The sequence below is a fragment of the Lathamus discolor genome, chromosome 10, assembly GCF_037157495.1.
Source record: "Lathamus discolor isolate bLatDis1 chromosome 10, bLatDis1.hap1, whole genome shotgun sequence".
Taxonomy (NCBI): domain Eukaryota; kingdom Metazoa; phylum Chordata; class Aves; order Psittaciformes; family Psittacidae; genus Lathamus; species Lathamus discolor.
In genome coordinates, this window is record NC_088893.1 from 7948479 (window position 1) to 7967386 (window position 18908).

The following is an 18908-nucleotide window of genomic DNA, read 5'->3' on the forward strand; positions in this document are numbered from 1 at the left end:
CTGCATTATGGCTCACTCATTTACACAGAATAACCCGCTCCTTGAAAACAAGTGTCTTCATTAGACTATTCCCAAGAGAAAAGCTGGGCTAAGCTCAGTCATGCCCTTACCTCTTTAAGGGCACTTTTACATTCTGAACCTACCCTGCTGCACAAGCCAGAGCTCACTCAGGAGGGGATTGCTGCATTTTAAGTACTGTTCAAAGCCAAGAGAAGAGAGGCTTCCAACAAGCTGATCCCAAGCAATCCAGCTTGATCCAACAGGAGACAGCGGTGCATAACTGCCAGCACCCAGCAGACCCCATCCACTCTGCTAGGGTCTGGTTATGCTTCTGTAAACGATTCCCTATGCAGTTCAGAACAGGCACTCCTTATACACCAGGACATTTCAGTTTTAGTCATCCTAAATAAATTACCCAGTCCCCAACAAGACAAGGAAGCAGTATTAAAACAAGAAAATAAGAAAATCATGACTAAAGTTTGTGCTGCCACCCTTCATGTCTAAGGGTTTCACATTTTTCAGTCTGATTTTGAATTTCCCATTCAACAGATCATATGCCTTAACTAGAGCTTGCTCAGAAACAGATGGATTTGGAACAGATGAGTTGAAGCTTTTCCTATGTTTGCTTTTATTTTAGTGGTCAGTCATCTCATCGGGTCACTCTCAATATAGCTAAACCTAACTATTCCCCCCTCACCCCACTGCCAAAGCAGCACATACCTTAAAGCAAAACAAATCCTGCAGCTTATATCGGGAGGATTATATATGAAGACATTCCAGGAGCAGCAGTTTATAGTTCATGTGTCATTTTACTACTGCACTCAGAGAGGCGGTCATGCACCCGGAGCTGTTTGGGAAGGAGACACGGATTGAAGCATGCTGGCAGCATCTCTGGTAGGCAGCAGAACCTGTGCAAACTCAGAATGACAAGACTGGAGCACACACAGAGACCAGGATTAGTGGCACTGGAAGCAGTCCAAACCAAGCCTTATGTAGGCCACAATGAGGGTAACTTTTACTCAGACGAACATTTGTAAGACATAAACCTATTTACTTTAAGGAGCTAAAGGAAGAGAACAAGAAGTGCCACACAGTTTGCTTCCTCAAACCTCTCCAGGGACTAGCCCAACACATCCATCTGCCTGCTGAGGGGCAGAAGAGTTTGTTCTGCACTGCAGGACATGTTTACATTGAGTTTTCACTGGCTTTTTTGATCTGTCGATAGCTGCAGCATATTACATTACCTCAAGCCAAGATAGTAACACAGCAGTTTCTGCATTGCTAGACACTTAACTAGAGGGTAGATTTATACCATTGTTCATGCTTGGTTCTTTTAAAAAAAAGAAAGCAGGAATATACCTCTAAGTGTGTATTAAATATAGCACAACCCAAAATAATAAACTAGCACTGTGGTCTGCTTTTAAAGAACATCACCAATTCTTTTGGAAGGTTCAAATGATACAGTGGGAATTAAAAAAGAAAACAAAACCAAAAAAAACCCCACAACACAAAACACCCACACAAAAAAAGAAAAGGCAAGCAAATGTCCCCACTCTATCATACAGGAATGAAGAATGCTGGAGATTCAAACCATGCAGCAAACAGTGCAATTGTGTGCTGGGCTGCATCCCCAGAGCATGAGCAGCAGATTGAGGCAGGGAATTCTCCCCCTCTGCCATGCTCTGGGCAGACTTCCCCCTGTAGTCCTGATCCATCTCTGGGGCAACAGCACCACAGGGATGTGGAGCTGCTGGAGCAAGTCCAGAGGAGGCCATGGAGATGCTGCGAGGGCTGGAGCAGCTCTGCTCTGGAGCCAGGCTGAGAGAGCTGGGCTGGGTCAGCCTGGACAAGAGAAGGCTCCTGAAGGGGAGACCTTAGAGCAGCTCCAGTGCCTAAAGGGGCTGCAGGAAACCTGGAGAGGGGCTTTGGACAAGGGCCTGTAGGGACAGGACAAGGGGAATGGCTTTAACCTGCCAGAGGGGAGACTGAGATGGGATCTTAGGCAGAAGCTCTTCCCTGTGAGGATGCTGAGGCGCTGGCACACCCAGAGAAGCTGTGGCTGCCCCATCCCTGGCAGTGTTCAAGGCCAGGTTGGACGGGGCTTGGAGCAACCTCCTCTAGTGGAAGGTGTCTCCACCCATGCCTGCAGACTAGAACTGGATGAGCTTTAAGGTCCCTTCCAACACAAACCATTCTATGAAATTCAAAGTGAGGAGGAAGACCCAGTAACTGGCTTGTGATTGTTACATAGCAGAGCCTTGGCTTCTGTGTATCCCAAATAATGCTACAACAAGGCATCAAAAAGCAACACAGCAAACCCCACTGAAGTGGATGTAAAGATAACCAAGTCAAAAGAATTCGAGCATAACACTATACAGAGATATTTCTGGATGCTGGAGTTAAATTAGCTGCACTAAAATAATCACACTGTTGTTTCCTAATCAGTAAGAAAGAACTTTTTGGAATCAGCATTTGTGGACTGAAAACACTGATGTTGTTTTGGGAAATTGTTTCTCCTCAGAAAGCCTGATTTATTTTTATTTTTTAATTATTTTTTTTTCCTGAAGCAGCTGAAACACTCTGTTAATTCAGAAATAGTTTTGTGTTAATTCAGCAAATAGTTCTGGAGAAAACAATAGTAAAAACTCAAGACAACAGTTGTAGCATTCCTGAGTTCAGCACTTTGGCTCTTGAGTGGCTGTATTAAACTCATGTAAAGCAGCACTCTCACCCCACAGGATTGCTTTCCTCCTGTTCTACTTTAGCATTTGTAAAACACTTTAAATTAGATATTATTGTATGACCCCTTTTTCTGTAGCTTCTACATTTGACAATTGCTGACTTACCAGATGCATCCACTCCACATCATTTCTCTGTATAAAGCTGATTTAGTTTCCTAAACCTGGGCACACATACATCTTGCATGCAAACCATGGAAGTCTTTTCTTCTCTGAAGTTCCAGTACTGCATGGAAAAGTTGTGTAGAGTAGCAGGGCAGGAGAGCTATAACTGGACCAAGATAACCAGGAGATTACAAATGAGCAGGAATAAGATCAAGAACTAAGTGGGGGAAGGGCAGAGGATCATGTCTGAGACATCAGAAGATGTCAAGTTGGAAAAGGAGCTTGTGCCTAAGAGAACAAGCTCCTTTCCCATCCGGAACAGATGCCAGAAGTCCAGAATCCCAGTATCCCACTACTGTCAGCAGTTAACCATGTATCCCTCTGTCCAGCTGTGCTCCTCTCACACTCTTGATCAGCCAGATGACAACTGACTGCTGCCCCTTACTTCACTGCTTGAGTCAAAGGCACCTGTATGTGTTACCCCTGTGTGCATCATTATGATTGTTGCTTTAAGAAGCAAAAATCATCTTCTCTAAGAAGATCTTGCAAACTTGTATAGGCCTGCTGTGAAGAATACTGTTCAGGCTGCAGCAAAAGGGAGCAGCTCAAAAATCAAGAAAAACCTGAAATAAAAACCTGGGTGATGGAAAACCTTACGGCTTATGCACATGTCATGCCACATAGCCTTTGAGTCCTCATCACCATATCCCAACACCCCTATCTTCATAGAATCCTAGAATCCCAGGTCGGAAGGAACCTCAAAGATCATCTGGTCCAACCTTTCTCTGCAAAGCACGACTAGACTAGATGTCCCAATGCCTTGATAGCTGAGTTTATGTGTCCAGCACGGGGAGTCCACCACTTCCCTGGGTGGAACCACTACCCTTATTAAATGTGTAGAGAAAGGAACATACTGGTCTTGTTCAACATACAGCATAAACAGTGGTCAAACAGCTGGACACAAATTTTGTTTCCTTTGCAGTTGGGTGCCTGATTCTACTTCCTACACACACCATATGTATTGTGGAACTAAAATCTTCCCTTTTCCAACAACTACATAGGGAAGCTTCAAGTTTATAAACTACATATCAAGCAGAGGCTGATGGCAACGTGCTTGTCCCTGGCATTCATTTAAGTACTTCAACACCTGTTAAGTGCTCAGCAGCTGGGCTTCAGCGCTGAGCTCTGCACAGAGCCTTGCCCAAGGAGATGGCAACAGAGAAACTGCTCCGATTTCACAGGGCAGCCTATAGTTGGTAACTGATCCATAAAGATTAAGCCTCGAGTGTCCTTCAGTTCTTTGGGAGGTTTTTGAAATGCAGGCAGGAACCACAGCACAGCTACCATATCCTCAGTGATCCGTGCTGCTGGGATAGAACACCACCCATCTCACACACACACTTACAGTAAAAATGCAGCTACTGCAGCTGCACCGAGCAACTTGAGGTAGTGACTGCTGTCTTCAGGGGTCCAGGAAAGAGCTTACAGGGTTTATGGTGGCTCCTTTTCAAACAAAAGGAGAAGTACAGTAAAAGCAGGAATGCACTTAAATCCCAGGAACAATCAAGAATGTTTAATCCTCTCTTGGGTTTCACTTGTGTATGGTTCAGCCATCAAAAATCTGAACTGCCATTAAAAAATAAAGTCAAAATCTTCTTATTGCAGCTGTCCCCAAAGAATACTACACTTGCACAAAGTCATTTTATAGGGACTGTAATAGCTGTAATAATATACTATACTTGCAGAAACCCTTGAACATGAAGCTCTGCTACAGTATTTGCTTAATTTTTGCTTTCTTACACTTTATTTTTGTAAGTGTTCTCCCATTTGTAGAATTAAACTGATGATGAAGCAATATCAAACCAAAACTGACTATCTGAACTGCAATGTGCTCCCCACTGTGCCTAGCACAAGTGCCAGACATTTTTCTTCTGTAAATAAGGATCATGTCCAGGTTATGGATTAAAAGAATGTAAAGCGAAAGGTCTGAAATATTCAGACAGAATTCTGAAGCTTAAACTTTCAGCATAGCTCTCAAAGCAAGATGATGATATCAGTTCACAAATAGCTTAAGCAGAAGTCCAGCATAGTGGTAGTGTCTCAGGCTACGTAACAGGCCTTTCAAAAGAGTATGAAGTAACAGAATTGAAATGTATTTGGCAAGATGCCACCACTCAGATGATATCCCAGCCTCATGGATACGTACAGTACACAGCAATTCATCATCTCATACTATGTGGCACTGACATTTCTCATGTCAAACCAAAAATAGCTATAGCAAAAGTAAACTGAGCCCCAAATGTGGAAGGCAGTAAGGCCTCTGCATGTTATACACACTACAATATTAAACCCATACAATATTAACAAAAAAGACCAAAAGAAAACCCAAGAGACACCAAGTTGAGGAACAACAAGTGAACTTTCACATTCACCCGTGGTGCCTGGAAAGCCTCTGGGAAACAAAAGAGGTTCAAGATAGGGGTTCCAAGAACAAAAACCACACAACTGCTTTCCAAGAAGTGCAGAAGCAAGTACTGAACTAGGCAGACTTCCTCCCAGGATGCACATCACCATAGTTCCTAAAGCCTTCAAATTCCACAAAGGCCTGGAGTATCTCATCCTACAGAAGTGTAAGTACTAGCGCCAGCACACAACCCAAACCACCAAAGATGGAGAAGAAACAGAGACGCTGTATCAGAAGCCTGAGCCTAAGTAGCAGGTTAAATGGGTTAAAGAAGAAGAAAAAAAAAAGAGAAGGAAAAAAATGTTGAGCACAGAAGCAGAAGCACAAAACTTATTTCAAAGAATGGAGCTATTCAAGCAAGCTGTCAGAAGAACACTGACAATCAGAGTTAACACTGATGCAGACCTCCACCCTTTCTGGATAACTGAAGCCCACTAGAGCTCTAACCTTTGCATGCTACACTAAGCAAAAGAAACTGAGATGTCGTAAATATCGTTTTGGTGGATGAACCCCCCACATCTATGCAAGCCAATATAGCCAACAAATTAAGAACTGCAATTCCAATTCACAGAACATAGCTTGTATGTCCAGAAGAACCATGACCACCTCCTCTGGTCTTCAGTGGAACACAAAATAAGGGCATTCTGGTATCTCAGCTCCTGCTCAAGAGCTGCTTTAGCCTGCTTTGCTAGCCCAGATTTCAGCAATGAATCCTCTGTTAATAGTTGGAGTGGCCTCCAGGAAGAACCTTGTGCCCCCAATACCTGTTCTCCACACTAGGGAGTGACACAGATCACACCAGAGCATTGCTGCCAATTGGCAAGGCAGCCTTCAGCCCCATGGCACAGAACAGGCAGAGCTCACAGAAATACCATGTCATTGAGTAGTATTCAGAGGAAGAACACTCTCTTAATCTGTATTTACATAGCAACTAGGACAACAAGGGCCATGAAAAGCTTTTGAACACTATCATAATGCAAATATTTTTTCTGATGGTGCCTCTGCCATCCCGGATGAGCAAGAGCTGCCCAAGCCACCTGCCTGGTCATGGAAAGGTGAGCAAAGGAAGAGGCACAGAGAAAGTAAATTGCTTAGGACACAAAGAAGGTAAGCACCTCTTACTCCTAAGTGTGAGGCAGAAGCAGGACAATGCATTTTAGCCAGCACTGAAATGGCACCTGCAACTCAGCATCTGATTCACAAGCAGGATCACTTTATGATAATACACTCATTATTAAGGTATCTTGAAGGAATTCCCCATACAGGAGAAATATTCCACACTTTTGGATTTTAAAGCAGGTTTAAAAAAATCATTGACTCCGTAATCATCTTCTACTCTTTGTCTGCTCTGTGACAAAACCAAACAGAAAAAAACCCCTTATGAGTCGTCTCATGACTACTCCAAACATGACTGTTCCCTACGCCTACAGCCTGCCCGGGTCAAATCAGTCACCTCTTTCAAGGGACCAAAATCTGTCTCCTTTTAAGGTACCAGTCACTAGCATCTCCACACAAACCCCACATTTAATTCACCTGCACGGGAAAATTTATTTACTGGGAGCCAAGAAGGAGACTCTGTCACTCCAAAGAGCTCCATTAGCCTGGGGACAACTTCGTCTGACAACCTGCAGCTAAGGACAAGCTACAGACTAGTCTGGCTGCCCAGTCCTGCCACCTCCCTACAGCTCCATCTGAAGACTGCATGATCTGATGGGTCAGGGCACTTGTGGTCTGATCTGGCTCACTGCTTGGCCCTGTGATCACCCGCTTTGGCACAAAAAGGTGGAGTAAACAGAGGGTGGGGAAGAGGTCGATACCATCACCCTTTCTGGCAGGAGTCAGGGAAGGTTTAGTCTTGCAAAACCACATCCTGAGCAGAGTCATCACTGTTACCCAACTCACAAGAAACTCGAGAGAATAACCATAGTACTCTCCAATTAGAAATCCAGTGTGATATTTACCAAGTAAGCCCATGTTTCAGATTTGAAACCACTTTGTAGGGCCTTCTATCAGAGGCTGACATGGTCAAACGTAAGTATATTGTAGAAACTGACCAAAACATGTTACTTCTGGTCAAAGGTATTTCTCTTGACAGTCATCCAACACACGGAGCTTTATGCTCTCTTCCAAGAGTACAAAAAGCCCAGGCAGCATGCATTAGATCCATTCTCCGGATGATACTGCAAAGGGAATTTCTGTAGAACATTTCTGGAAGCAAAGTCCTGAGCACATGGCCTGTGCATAAGCTTTTTTCAAGGAATCTCACATAAACTACATTGGAAATGGCTGAAGCTGGACAGACCTCTGAAAGTCTTCTCACCAGTACTGGCTTTCCTCAGAATGCTGATCTGCTAGTGTAGGTTACAGACTTCCCAGAGGTGCCAGACAAGACCATCATGGCCAGGAGCAAACCCACACAAAGCCAGTAACGTAACAGTCCTCCCTCAAGGCAGTCAGTAGCTAACCCCAAGAGCTAAACCCCAGTAAATCTCGCTGCATTCCCAAGCAATTGCTACAATTGAAAGACAAAGAAAAATGAAACAAACTGAGGAAAACCTGGCGTGTTCTTCACAACGGGAAGAGCTGCCCAAGCAGCAGCCTAGGGCCCCCTTACACGCAGAGGCTGGGGTGTCCCTGCGCACAGGGCTGTAACCACCACCCCGCTCCACCGCAGAACCGGGTCCGCCCGAGCAGCCGCTCCTGGCACAGGAGGGAGCCGCAGCCACAGGTACTCACATCCGCCCCACGCCCTCGTACATGCGGGTCTCGTCCACGAGCATCATGACCTCGGTGTCGGTGAGGTGTGCGTGCTTCTTCGTCTTGGTGAGCTGCTCGATCTGGATGTCGGCCAGCTTCACCTTCTGCTGCGTGTCTATCACCTTCGCCTGCAGCTCCGTGAAAGCCTGGGCAGGGGGAAAGAGCAGCGGCCATCAGGGGCGGCTCTCGAAGGCCGCGGCCCGCCGGCCCCGCACAGCTAGAGCCGGGGTGTGCAGGGCAGGAGGAACGCGGCGAGGAGCCGGCAGCCACCGCGGCGAGGCCCGTACCTTCTTCAGCTCCAGGTCCACGGGCGCTGCCATCTTGCCTGCGCACGGCGCCTGCGCGGGGGGGGGGGGGGCAGCGCTGGCATCGCGTCCTGCTGCGCATGCACGGGGCGGAGCGCAGGGTACCGTGCCCGGGCTCCAGGGCGGCCCCGGGCAGGGGCGGGCAGCGGGGGCAGCCGAGGGGGTGCCGGTGCCGGTGTCCGAGGCAGCAGCGGGGCTCGGCGCCGTGGGGCTCGGGGGTGCAGGGGTGCAGCGCCTGTGACGTGCGCACGCTCCCGGGTGCGTGCGGGGCCGCGCTGCTGGAGGCTGCCCCTGCCTTCGCCGCAGCCCCTCCAGCGGGGTGGTGCGGGCCCCGCGCCGGGCACCCTGCTCCTGCGCGCACGGTGGAGCCAGCAGCCCGGTGTGCCCTGCGGCGCGTGGGCACGTGGGCCGGGCAGGGCTCTGCACACCGCAGTCGGGAGCGGGGGCACCTCCTGTTCGTGGCCACCGGTGCAGCCGCGCCAGGGAGCTGCCCCGTGGGCTTCATCTCTGCCTGAGCTGGGGAGAGGACATCCGCAGGACTGTCAGCCTTCCGCAGTGCCGGGGGGCACGGGGAGCCAGCCCATGGGTCCAGCCAGCTCCCCAGTGCCCGTACCTCCAAAACGCGTTCCCCATCTCTTGGTCTGTTAAATTTCCTGTGGGTAGCCCAGCCCACAGAGCAGCAAAGTGGACCAGAACACGTCCTTGCAGGGCAAAGGGCAGCTGCCTGCAGAACAGGCAGAGCAAAGCTGTCCCTGCGCCTGCTGGGGTGGTGTGGAGCCCTAGGCATGCGGAGCTAGCTGCCCGCCGTGAACGGCTGGAAGGCAGCAGGGCTAGCGCAGGAGTGGCTCCAGGAAGGGAAGCAGTAGCAGCACAGCAAGGTAGGGACACAGCCAGATGCCCTGGAGCAGAATGGCCTCCTGCGTAGCAGCTGGTGGCATCATTTGCTTAATAGACATTGAAAAAAAGCCAAAGTTTGGAGTCTCTGATTAAACCGGCCCTCCCACAGCATGAAGGTTCAGAGCCAATAAATTGATTCCCTGGCTCCAAGACTCAGGCCACTGCAGCTGCTTTTACTCTCCAGGTGATAACACAAAAGGGTGCCCGCTGTCAGTCACCTGCTTCCCAACCTGCCCAAGCCATGTACTTTAGCTCTTCTGTCTCACAAAGCACTGGAACGCCAAAGTATTGCTGCATTCCCACACCTTGGGCTTTGCTGCTGTGAAACTTACTGACTGCGCAAGAGGGGTGAACCTGTGTGCTCGCTTCCCAAGCAACCCCTCCTCCAGCGAGCATAAAGCTTATTCAGGCTTTACCAGAGCTGAATTTTGGCTAAGTCAGGCCAAAAACCTCCGCAAGCTACTCGCTGCCCAGCTTTAGTGCACACTGTAGGAGCAGGAATGGAAAGCAGTAGTTTAGCACTTCCCTTTGAAAACTAAAGTTTGACATCTGCGGAAGGGAAAGGGGCTGGATGAAAGCAGGTTTCCTGCAGGGGGAAGTCCTCTCTCTGCTTCAAGAGACAGCATCTTACCCTGATCTCAGATCCCCTGGGGAAGATGAGGAAAGAAGTGGTTCAGGGGTTATTTTTACTGCCAAGTCAGGAGTCAGTCCTGAGCCACCATCTGAAATGATGCTTGCTTGAAAGAGCTCAGCCCCAGAGGCTGCAATAACCCAGGAACCACTCAAAACTAGGAATCAGTCCCATTTGGATGGACTGGTGGCCAGAAAGGCTTCACTTGAACCTGCCGGTGAGCAGACACCAAGAAATCACATCCCTCACAGGGCATCAGCTGTCAAAGATGCAAAAGAAACACAGATGGGAGTGGTGTGGCTGCAGGACAGCCACTGCCACCAGCACCTTGGTACCACACTGCTCTGCTGCACCCTTGCACAGCATGAGCCAGCCCAGCACCTCCTGCCATGCACTCAGGATCTGCACTGTCTGCAGATCCCCACTGGTCTTCCGAGTTCCAATTCCTTTCCAACTCCATTGTTCAATGAACAACACAAGTGTTTGTAACAAAGTGTTATTTATTAGAATATTAACATTGCACTTAAAAAATAAGGGAGGTCTGACCCGGTCACCTTGACCTACATGAAAGATGCAGGGGCCAGACCTACAATAAATATAAATACTATGTACAGTTTATCTAAAATAAATATATAATTTAAAATGAAAAATCTCTTGTTAAATAGCTGTTACCCTCCCGCCCCTCCTGTGCCGCAGCAAGCCCCGAGCCCGCTCTCCTGCTTTCACAGCTTGTTCTTGGCGTGCACCGCAGCACACGGAGAGCTGCCGCCGGCCCGTCCCTCCTGCTCCATGCAGCCAGCGAGCACCTCTCCGAGCTCCATCCCAGGGGTGGCCACAGAGCTCCCTGCAGTGACACCGCTGCTGGAGTGGCCCCAGAGCAGATGCTGCCCTGCTGCTCCAGCCAGCACCCAGGGATAGTGCTGGCTCCATGGCTCTCGCCTTTTCCAGGAGGTAGAAGTGCATTAGTGCCGACCCCTGCAAGACAAAGCAGAGCAGCTCACAACACAGCACAGGGCAGTTCCTGCGTGGTGGGAAGGTGCTCATCCCACTTGAGGAGAGCCCATGCACCCGCAGCACCCTCAGCGGCCGCCACTCGCTGCCTTGCACTGCTGGGCTGAGGAGGATGGGAGCCAGATTGCCAGAGGAGCAGTGGGTAAAGATCTCACCACACTGCCCTTCCAGGGACCACAGCACTTTGCCCCCTGGACACATCCACCCCAGTAATCTCCAGGGCAGAGGGGACACTGATGAAAAGCCTTGTGCTGAATCCCCTTCCCCAAAACAGCTCTGATAAACAGCTAAAAATTCCCCCCCCCAGCACTGTTACCAACATTACAGAAATTCTTTGAAGGCATTACCTCATCCCTACAAAGAACAAAGTTTTTCCTTTTTGTTCAAGAAAAGAGAAGTAGCTGTGATCTGTATGGGCACATCTAACGTCAGGGCTTGGACCAGAGCAGAGGAAGTCTGTAAGCTGTCCAGCACCCGGCCATGGGGCCACCACCCAGCCAGAGCAATGTCACATGGGACTGGCAGCAAGATCCCCATGCCCAGCTGCAAGGCATTGCATTGGTGCAAGTAATAAGCAGAGTAGGAGTAGGAGTGAAAAGGAAGGGTTTTTTCTATATATAAAAATAGAGGCAATATCTAAAGGGCGGAAGTGACTCAGAGGGTCAGAGAGGGAGCAGAACAGGGTGGGAAAAAAAAACCCCAGAAGCATCTTCCCCACTGCCAAATGTCCCTAAAGCATGCAGGGACAGGGCAAAGCAGGGACTTCATGTTTGAAAGGAGGTGATGGTGGCAGGGCTGTCAGGGGACAAGGGCTTGAGCGGAAGGGGAGGAAGAAGGGCTAGAGCCCTACAAGGCATCACAGGCTCTCAGGCCAAATCCAGTGAGCACCTTCTCCAGGCTCATACTGCCTTCAACTCTTGCCTGCTCTGGCACAGGATCCACACAGTGGCCCCAGCCAGCATGGGCAAGCAGACCCCCAGCCACACCACTGCCCCATACCCAGCCAGGGGCTCACCTTGCCAGCACCCGGCATCCTCAGTGATTCACAGTGATGCCCAGCTTGATTTTCTCTTCGCTCTCTACATCGTAGACACCCCTCTTGTGACACCTGTGAGGCCAAGCAGAGATACTCAGGTCATGGAGATGTCCCTGCCACCCTCCCCTCCACGTGGTCTTCCCAGGGATGCAGATCCAACAGCTCAGCCCCATCCCACTTAGAAGCATAGAGTCATAGAATAGTTAGGGTTGGAAAGGACCTCAAGATCACCTAGTTCCAACCCCCCTGCCATGGGCAGGGACACCTCACACTAAACCACCCCACCAAAGGCTTACCACCACTTACCTGAGCATCAGCAGGGCTGCAATGATGACAAGACACAGGGAGGAGAGGACAACAGCAACAACAGCCAGTGCTGTGGTGTGGTCGTATGCACTGGGGGGGTGCTCTACAGGCAGCGAGAGGCCATGGCATCTCTCTCCGTGATATCCCGGCTGGCATCTGGGGGAGAAGAACAGTATTAAAGGCTGGTCATCACCAAGAACAGAAGGTCATTGGGTGCCTCACACCCCTGTGGAAAGGGGCTACCTCTTTGCTCAGCCCTAGCCAGCACCCTACCCATTCTCCCTGGCCTGAGCTGGTGTCACCATCACCTCCCTGGTACTGGTAACTTTTCTCCTGCCCCAAGCGCCACATGAAGACTCCTGGAAGGGTTGAACTCCCCACGATAAGAATCCACCAGGGTCTGTGGTCCTCCCAGTCATCCCAAGGCAGAGCCAGGCTGCACAGACTACCTTTGGCAGCAGGAAGTCCCATACAAGGGAGCAGGGAGGCAGCCAAACCAGAGCTCAGATCTCCCCTCAGAGCAGGATGTCCCTGCACACCCTGCCAGCCAGAGAGGTGCCACCTCCCTGCAGACTCAGGAGGTTACTCATAGAACAGAAATAACAGTCCCCAGCAGAGCTGGAGCTGCCAACCCTGCCTGGGAGTGCACTGATGCGACCAGATATAGATATCTCTATATCCGCTGCCACTGACCCTCAAGCTGATCTCCAAGACAGGGTCTGAGCACAACCCTCCTGGCTCACAACACCACCACATGCCACGTCACCTCCCAACCACAGCAGCGGGGATGGGCACGAGGCAGATGTACAGGACCCAGCCTGGCACCATCCTCACCCACCCCACAACCCAGGGATCAGACCAAGGAAGCAGTGATACAGGAGACCCTGCAGCACGGGCAGACAGCCACCAAGAGCAGCCACAACCAAGTGACAACAGCCAATATGAGGCCTCATTATTGACGGGGGCTGGTCTCTGTTCCTTAGAATCCATGGTGGCTCTGGGAAGAGGTCATCCAGGGATGGGCCACCAGGCTGGAAAGCCCCATCCGGCCCCTGGGGCCTCCCTGCTTTCCCAGGTCCTCTTCCAGCCCCAGGGATCTGGGAAGGAACACCATCCCAGGCAGGGGGTGCTGCACCCCACATGGCTCTGCGTTCCCAACCCAATCTGAGCCAGCAGAGATCTCCTCTTGCTGGCAGTCCCAAACCCCCTGTGCAAGGGCCCAACTTCATGACAGCTTTCAGGCAGAGAGAAACTAAGCGGTTCAAGGAGCTATGTGGAGCCTGATCCCTGTGGAGCCTGATCCCTGCGGATTGCTGGGCACAACGTCTTGTGGGCACCATAAGCCAGGGAGCTATTATCTTGCCTGGGCTCCAGGCATAGGGCTGGGTGGCTGAGAGGATTGATAGCAAAGAACAAAGCCTCTTATGTATCTGCCAGCTTAACTCCTGCCCACATCAGTGGGGATCAAACATGCACCCCTGGCTATTTCCCACAGCAGCAATGCTGGGCCCTTCACAGCAGCAGGGAAGCAACTTCTTCACTTGCTTTGTCTAGTCCCTGCCCTCTACCTGCACCCCAAGGAGGCAGAAGAGGATGGGGATACACAGCTCTGTCCATCAGGACTAAGGGACAGCTTGGGCATGGCTTTGGCAGACTGTCCCCAGAGGTGCTACCTCCAGTCCTTGCTGGTGCCATGCAGAGATGCTCCTCCTGCCCGCAGCAGTACTTCCTGACAGCCACAGGGGTCGTTAGCTCCCAGCCAGGGCTGGCAACAGCGAGGACACGGGGTTACAGAATCAGGACGGGGTTCTCACAGGCTAGACCTGCAGAAGACTTTGGCTACAAGACCCCAGCCCCTGCTCACCATCTTCTGACCCCACTGCAGCAGCTTAGGCAGGGCTCGGGGGATGCCAAGTCTACATCCATGATGGATTTTGAGGGGGCATGGATATTGCTCAAGAAGCACAAGGAAGAGGCCAAGTCAGAGCCGTCCCTGCATGGACATGGAACATGCACTAAAAATATCTCCTCTGCTCTTCCTCTGCCCGGCCTGGAGAATTGAAGGAACCGTGACTAAGGCTCCCCCGGCACACGCACACGCCAGCAACTCACATGCAGGAGGGAGCTCCCAGCTCTCGGATGTATTTGCATTCGCCGTGAATACAGAAATCCTTGTACTTCCGCAGGCACGGGTCCCTCTTCTTCCCCTGGCCTTTGCCTTTTCTTCTTTTATTCCCGTTCCCTTTTTTCTTGGGAGTAACCAGGCCTTCAGGCTTCGACAGGAAAGCAACTGGAAAACAATTTGGGAAGGAGAAAGCAGCAGTCAGATCACCTCCGTGTGTCAGCCAAAGGGAAGACAGAGCAGCAAACCAGCTGAGCCCTGGCACTCCGGCAGCCCTTTGTGCAGTGATCTGCCCCCGAGCAGAGGGTTTTCTTTCCAAATATCATGGCCTTTCCCATTCATAAGGACAATTCTCAAGGAAAGAAAGGAATCGGGCTGGGGGGAGGGCAAACAGAGCTTTATGTATCTCAAATGTTGCTATTATATGCACCAGTTTCCACTGAACACAGAAAATTGCTAATTGCCTCTTTATCTGGCTTTTATTTCCCCGATGAGCACAGTCTTTTGTAAGACCCTATTCATGGCTCTAATGGACTCTCCTCCCTGTGGGTACAGGGATGCCTTGTGCACCCAGAGCAGGATTAAGAGAGCAATGGCTTAAGTTTTGGCTTTGAAGAGCCAAAGAGATGACAAGGGCAACATTCCCAGGAATGACAAAGGTATGTTTTAATTGCAGCGCAGGGACCGGTAGCTTTTGGTGCAAGGCCAGCTCCTTGCTGGGTTGGTGGGGACCAACACATGGAGCACAAGCTCCTTGTCTGGACATGGACCGAAACCAGCAATGTTACTGGAATAGCTCTTTGGATGTGCCCAAAAATTCAGCTCCCAGCTCGATCTCCCAGGATACCAAGATGCTGGAGAGCACTCATGCTCTAGGAGTGACTTTCGGGCTCCTGCTGAACCACAGCACTTAACTCCAGTGAGCCCAGGGAAACATGAACTGAGGGTGGCTGAGTCCAACCAGCGAGTTGTAACCTGCCCAGCTCCTCCTCAGCCACCTCCTGACGTAACCAGGTGCTGGAGCACACGGCTGCACACCTAGCAAGGTTAGTTCTCCATTTCAACATCCTCCACATTATGCCTGGAGAAAACTGATACTCCAGGAAATTCTGTGGCTTGGAGAAACCTCCGGATCTGGGTGAGGCCCCATCCCCTCGCCTGGGGGTTATCTCAACAGACACACAGTGCTGCTGACCCCCCCCCCCACCACCTCCACTGTCACCACCCCATGGCCTGTCCCTTAGGACAGAGAAGATGTGGAAAATCTTGCTGGTAGAAAAACTGGTGCAGCCCAGGGGGACAGGGAGATGCTGCTGCTCTCCCCCTCCTTAAACATCCTGGGAGTTGTGGCACAAAGAGAAGGTGCTTTCAACAGAAAAAACAGATTTCTCTGACCATAACTCGGCTCAAGACATCAAGAAAGTGCTCTGAGAGGCTGCAGCCTCCATCACCAAACATCCCCCATGCCTGCAGCCTGTCCCACAGACCAGGGTCAGCCCACACCTCCCTGACCCCTGGCTCTAAAACAGGGTCCCCTCCTTGGGGGATGCACAGAGAAGCAGGCTGCAGCATCTCCCCCCAGCATGAGGGGTAACAGTCTTTCTCAGGGGCCTGCATTCCCTTGGATGCAAGCTTGGTTTTGCAGGGGTGCTTCTCACAATCTGATGGTACAGCCAGAAAGCAGAGAAAATCGTGGGGGAAAAAAAGGAGGAAAAAAGGGAGAACAAACTGTGTGGGGCAGAGACTGCTCCTCCTGCTGCCGGGTCACTGCCCTCAGCATATCACATGTGCAAGGCACAGGTACAGGTCGCCCAAATCAGACGAGCCCCCCCGTCAGTGCCTGGGGCACTCTCGGTCCAGGCCGAGGCAGAGCAGCCAAGCGAGTGCCCGGCGAGAGAACGGAGGGGCCGGAGAGAGCGGCCCAGTCTCCGCGCAGGGCCCGCCGCTGCCTGGCCCTGCCCCGGTATGAGGAGCAGCCCGGTGTGGGCGGCGGGTGAGTCACCGCGGTCCCCACCGCGGCCACCACCGGGAGGGCAGCGCTTGCCCACGGCGCCGCGCAGGGACTGCCGTGCCCTCCGTCTGCAGCGCAGCTACGGGGCCAGGAACCCTCGGGACCCCTGTGCCGGGGCCCTCGGGGACACCCACAGCGCCGGGGAAAGGCGAGGAGCCGCCGGAGCGCGGTTGCCCGTCCTAAAGCCCGCCGGACCCTCCCCGGGACCCACCGCCCCGCTCCCCATTCCAGCCCGCCCGTACCTCTCGGCAGCTCGCTGAGCTCGTCCCCCGAGGCCGCTCCGCCGCCCTCCTTCTCCGGGCTGCCGCCGAGCAGCGGAGCCGTAGCCGGGACGGGCGCTTCGCCGCCCTTGTGCAGCACTTCGTTGTGGAGCTCGTCCCGGCTCAGCCCGCCCGCCACCGCCGAGCACACTGCGGGAGGGAGCGCGGTCAGTCTGGGCAGGATGGCTGTGCCCGGGGCCCCCCACCCGCGACAGGGACCGGGGCCGCGCTCCCCGGGACCGGAGACCCGCCCGCGTAGCCCAGGACTCCGCACCGACGCGTGTCCGGCGCTGGGGCCACGCTGCCTGCGTCCGGGACCCGCTATTCCGTGGCCGGGACCGCGTCTCACAGGACCACGCTCCCCAGCACGCCCGGTACTGGGACCGCGCTGCCCATGCCCAGCACCGGGACCCCTTACCCGGAGCCACGCTGCCCGTGCCCGGGACCCTGCCACTCGTGCCCGTACCTGCCGCCAGCAGCGCGTGGATCAGCACTGCCCGCCCGTCCATGGCCCGCGGGCGCTCTCGTCCCGGCGCTGCCGCAGCTCTGCCCCTGCCGCTCCGCGCGGGCCGGCACCAAGACTCGCTCTGCGGCCCCGCGGCCCCGCGGAGGGTAGAAAACGGCGGGGCGGGAGCGGGGGGGCACCGGGGGGAGGGCGGGGCTTCCCATGGTCCCACCCCCGGGAAGGGCTTCCCCGGCTGCGGCGGGGTGCGGGGGGGGGGGGGGTGTGTGTCCATCCCTGCGCCGGGAGCAGCCCCTCCGTCCTTCGCGTGGGGGTCCCGGGGAGGCGCTGGCCCCCTCGAGGCTGCGCAGGGCAGGAGGCGGCTCAGGGGAAGAGGGTTGGGCGCTTTATTGGCTGCTCTCAGGCAGGGGCAGGAGAAGGGGGTCACAGGAAGGGCACTGCGCATCCGCTGCCTGGTGGTACCCAAGGTGGGCTGGGGGGCTTTGGGGAGGGGAAGTGAACCCACAAGAAGAGCATCAGGTGAGAGGCAGGGTCCCATGGTCAGCTAAAACCTTGGTGGGGGGCTGATACCCCGACAAGGGACAGACTTTAACCACGTGCCACCCTGTTTGGTGATGGAGAGGGTGCCAGTGGAGAAGTGCTTTTTTATTGTCCATGAGGACACCTTTGTGCCTTGATGGAGAGCCCGACTGCTTCCATCACCACTGCATCTCACAAACCCTCCTGGTCAGTCACTGTCCTGGTGTCCTCCATCCCAGCCTGTGGTCACAGTGTTTAGGGGCTGCCAGAGCTTCTCTGCCCCCTTCTCCACTATGGCCACAGCTTCTTGCGCTCATCCTCAGCCCAGGCCAGAGAACACTGACTCCAGCCCTGGGTGGGTGCAGTGTATCATCCCAGCTCACATCAGGTCAGCCGCAGCCCCTTGGCTGGTTCCTCAAAGTTAGGACCCCCACTGCTGGTTCGGGTTCAGCAAAGCATGATTAAATATTGCTGCCATTGTTGTTGGCGTCTCCAAGGAATACCACCGGATTTGGCCACCCCCCGCTCACACCCTCCTTCTTGCTCAGACTTGACTTTTGCAATTGTTTGCTGGATGTTTTTCCTTCCGCCTCCTCCGGCCATCAGCAGCCCGACAGACTGGCAGCAGATCGAGGGGGGTCGGGGTGGCCTGGGCAAGGGGCTGTGTCCCTGGTGTGTCCCCGGGGAGGGATGTGTGTCCCAGGAAGGTCCGCACATGAGGATGGGCTTTTCCCCCTGCCAGTGGCACCAGCAGCATTTGCGCCTGACCTGGCACCTTGGAAAAGGGAGGCACCAGCTCACGTCAGCACCGGGGAGGATGTTGGCGCAGAGGGCTGGCATCTGGCAAGGGAAGGGGTGACAGCTGCCATTCCTGCCTGGATCCTGCTGCCTGCTCCCTCTGACTCCCACAGCCCTCCTGCTGCACCCCGCTGCCAACCATGCACATCCTGTGGTGGGGCAGCCCCAGGGGAGGGAGAGACAGGTGGACCCCTGGGAAGGTTTGAGTGCCCCCAGAGCAAACAGCCCAGCAGCATGGGGCAGGCAGCTGGGGGATGAAGGCTGAGGGAGAGGAGGGTGCCAGGCTCCAGCCCCATGGGTAGTGTCTGTCCCCGCAAGGGTGGCACGTGGCAAAGCAGGACCCAGATGCTGACCCCAGTCCCCACCTCAGCCCCAACACCCCCCACCCCCTGCCACTGCCCTGTTCCCACTCTGTGCCTGGGAGTCTCCAATGAGCCAGGGATGGCTTAACCCAAACCCAGTGCTGCACGGCTAGGGGATGCCTT

General features: G+C 53.2%; 2 protein-coding genes across 2 annotated transcripts in view; both read right to left on the bottom strand.

Moving 5' to 3' along the window:
- Nucleotides 1-8721, bottom strand: part of PFDN1 (prefoldin subunit 1) — a 31568-nt gene extending 22847 nt beyond the window's left edge. Inside the window, exons 1-2 of the mRNA XM_065690976.1 lie at nucleotides 8352-8721; nucleotides 8044-8210 (exon numbers count right to left, since the gene is read on the bottom strand). Coding sequence (XP_065547048.1) covers nucleotides 8044-8210; nucleotides 8352-8384 — 200 coding nt within the window. The 5' untranslated portion in view covers nucleotides 8385-8721. The remainder of the gene's footprint in view (nucleotides 1-8043; nucleotides 8211-8351) is intronic.
- A 1658-nt stretch (nucleotides 8722-10379) lies between these two features.
- On the bottom strand, nucleotides 10380-17247 carry HBEGF (heparin binding EGF like growth factor). The gene is made up of 6 exons (XM_065690721.1): nucleotides 17110-17247; nucleotides 16626-16793; nucleotides 14363-14540; nucleotides 12251-12406; nucleotides 11924-12016; nucleotides 10380-10872 (listed from the first exon to the last, which is right to left on the bottom strand). The coding sequence occupies exons 1-5, from the start codon at nucleotides 17150-17152 to the stop codon at nucleotides 11944-11946; spliced, it is 618 nt and encodes a 205-aa protein (XP_065546793.1). The 5' UTR covers nucleotides 17153-17247; the 3' UTR covers nucleotides 10380-10872; nucleotides 11924-11943.
- Nucleotides 17248-18908: the final 1661 nt, after the last annotated feature.

What these genes read in the sequence shown, in the direction of transcription:
- HBEGF (XM_065690721.1), bottom strand. Translation starts at nt 17,152, where the DNA reads ATGGACGGGCGGGCAGTGCTGATCCACGCGCTGCTGGCGGCAG. An exon ending in CTGGGAGCTCCCTCCTGCAT is followed by an intron (nt 12,407 to 14,362) that starts GTGAGTTGCTGG and finishes CTTCTCCCCCAG; the next exon opens with ATGCCAGCCGGGATATCACG. An exon ending in GCAGCCCTGCTGATGCTCAG is followed by an intron (nt 12,017 to 12,250) that starts GTAAGTGGTGGT and finishes TTGGCCTCACAG; the next exon opens with GTGTCACAAGAGGGGTGTCT.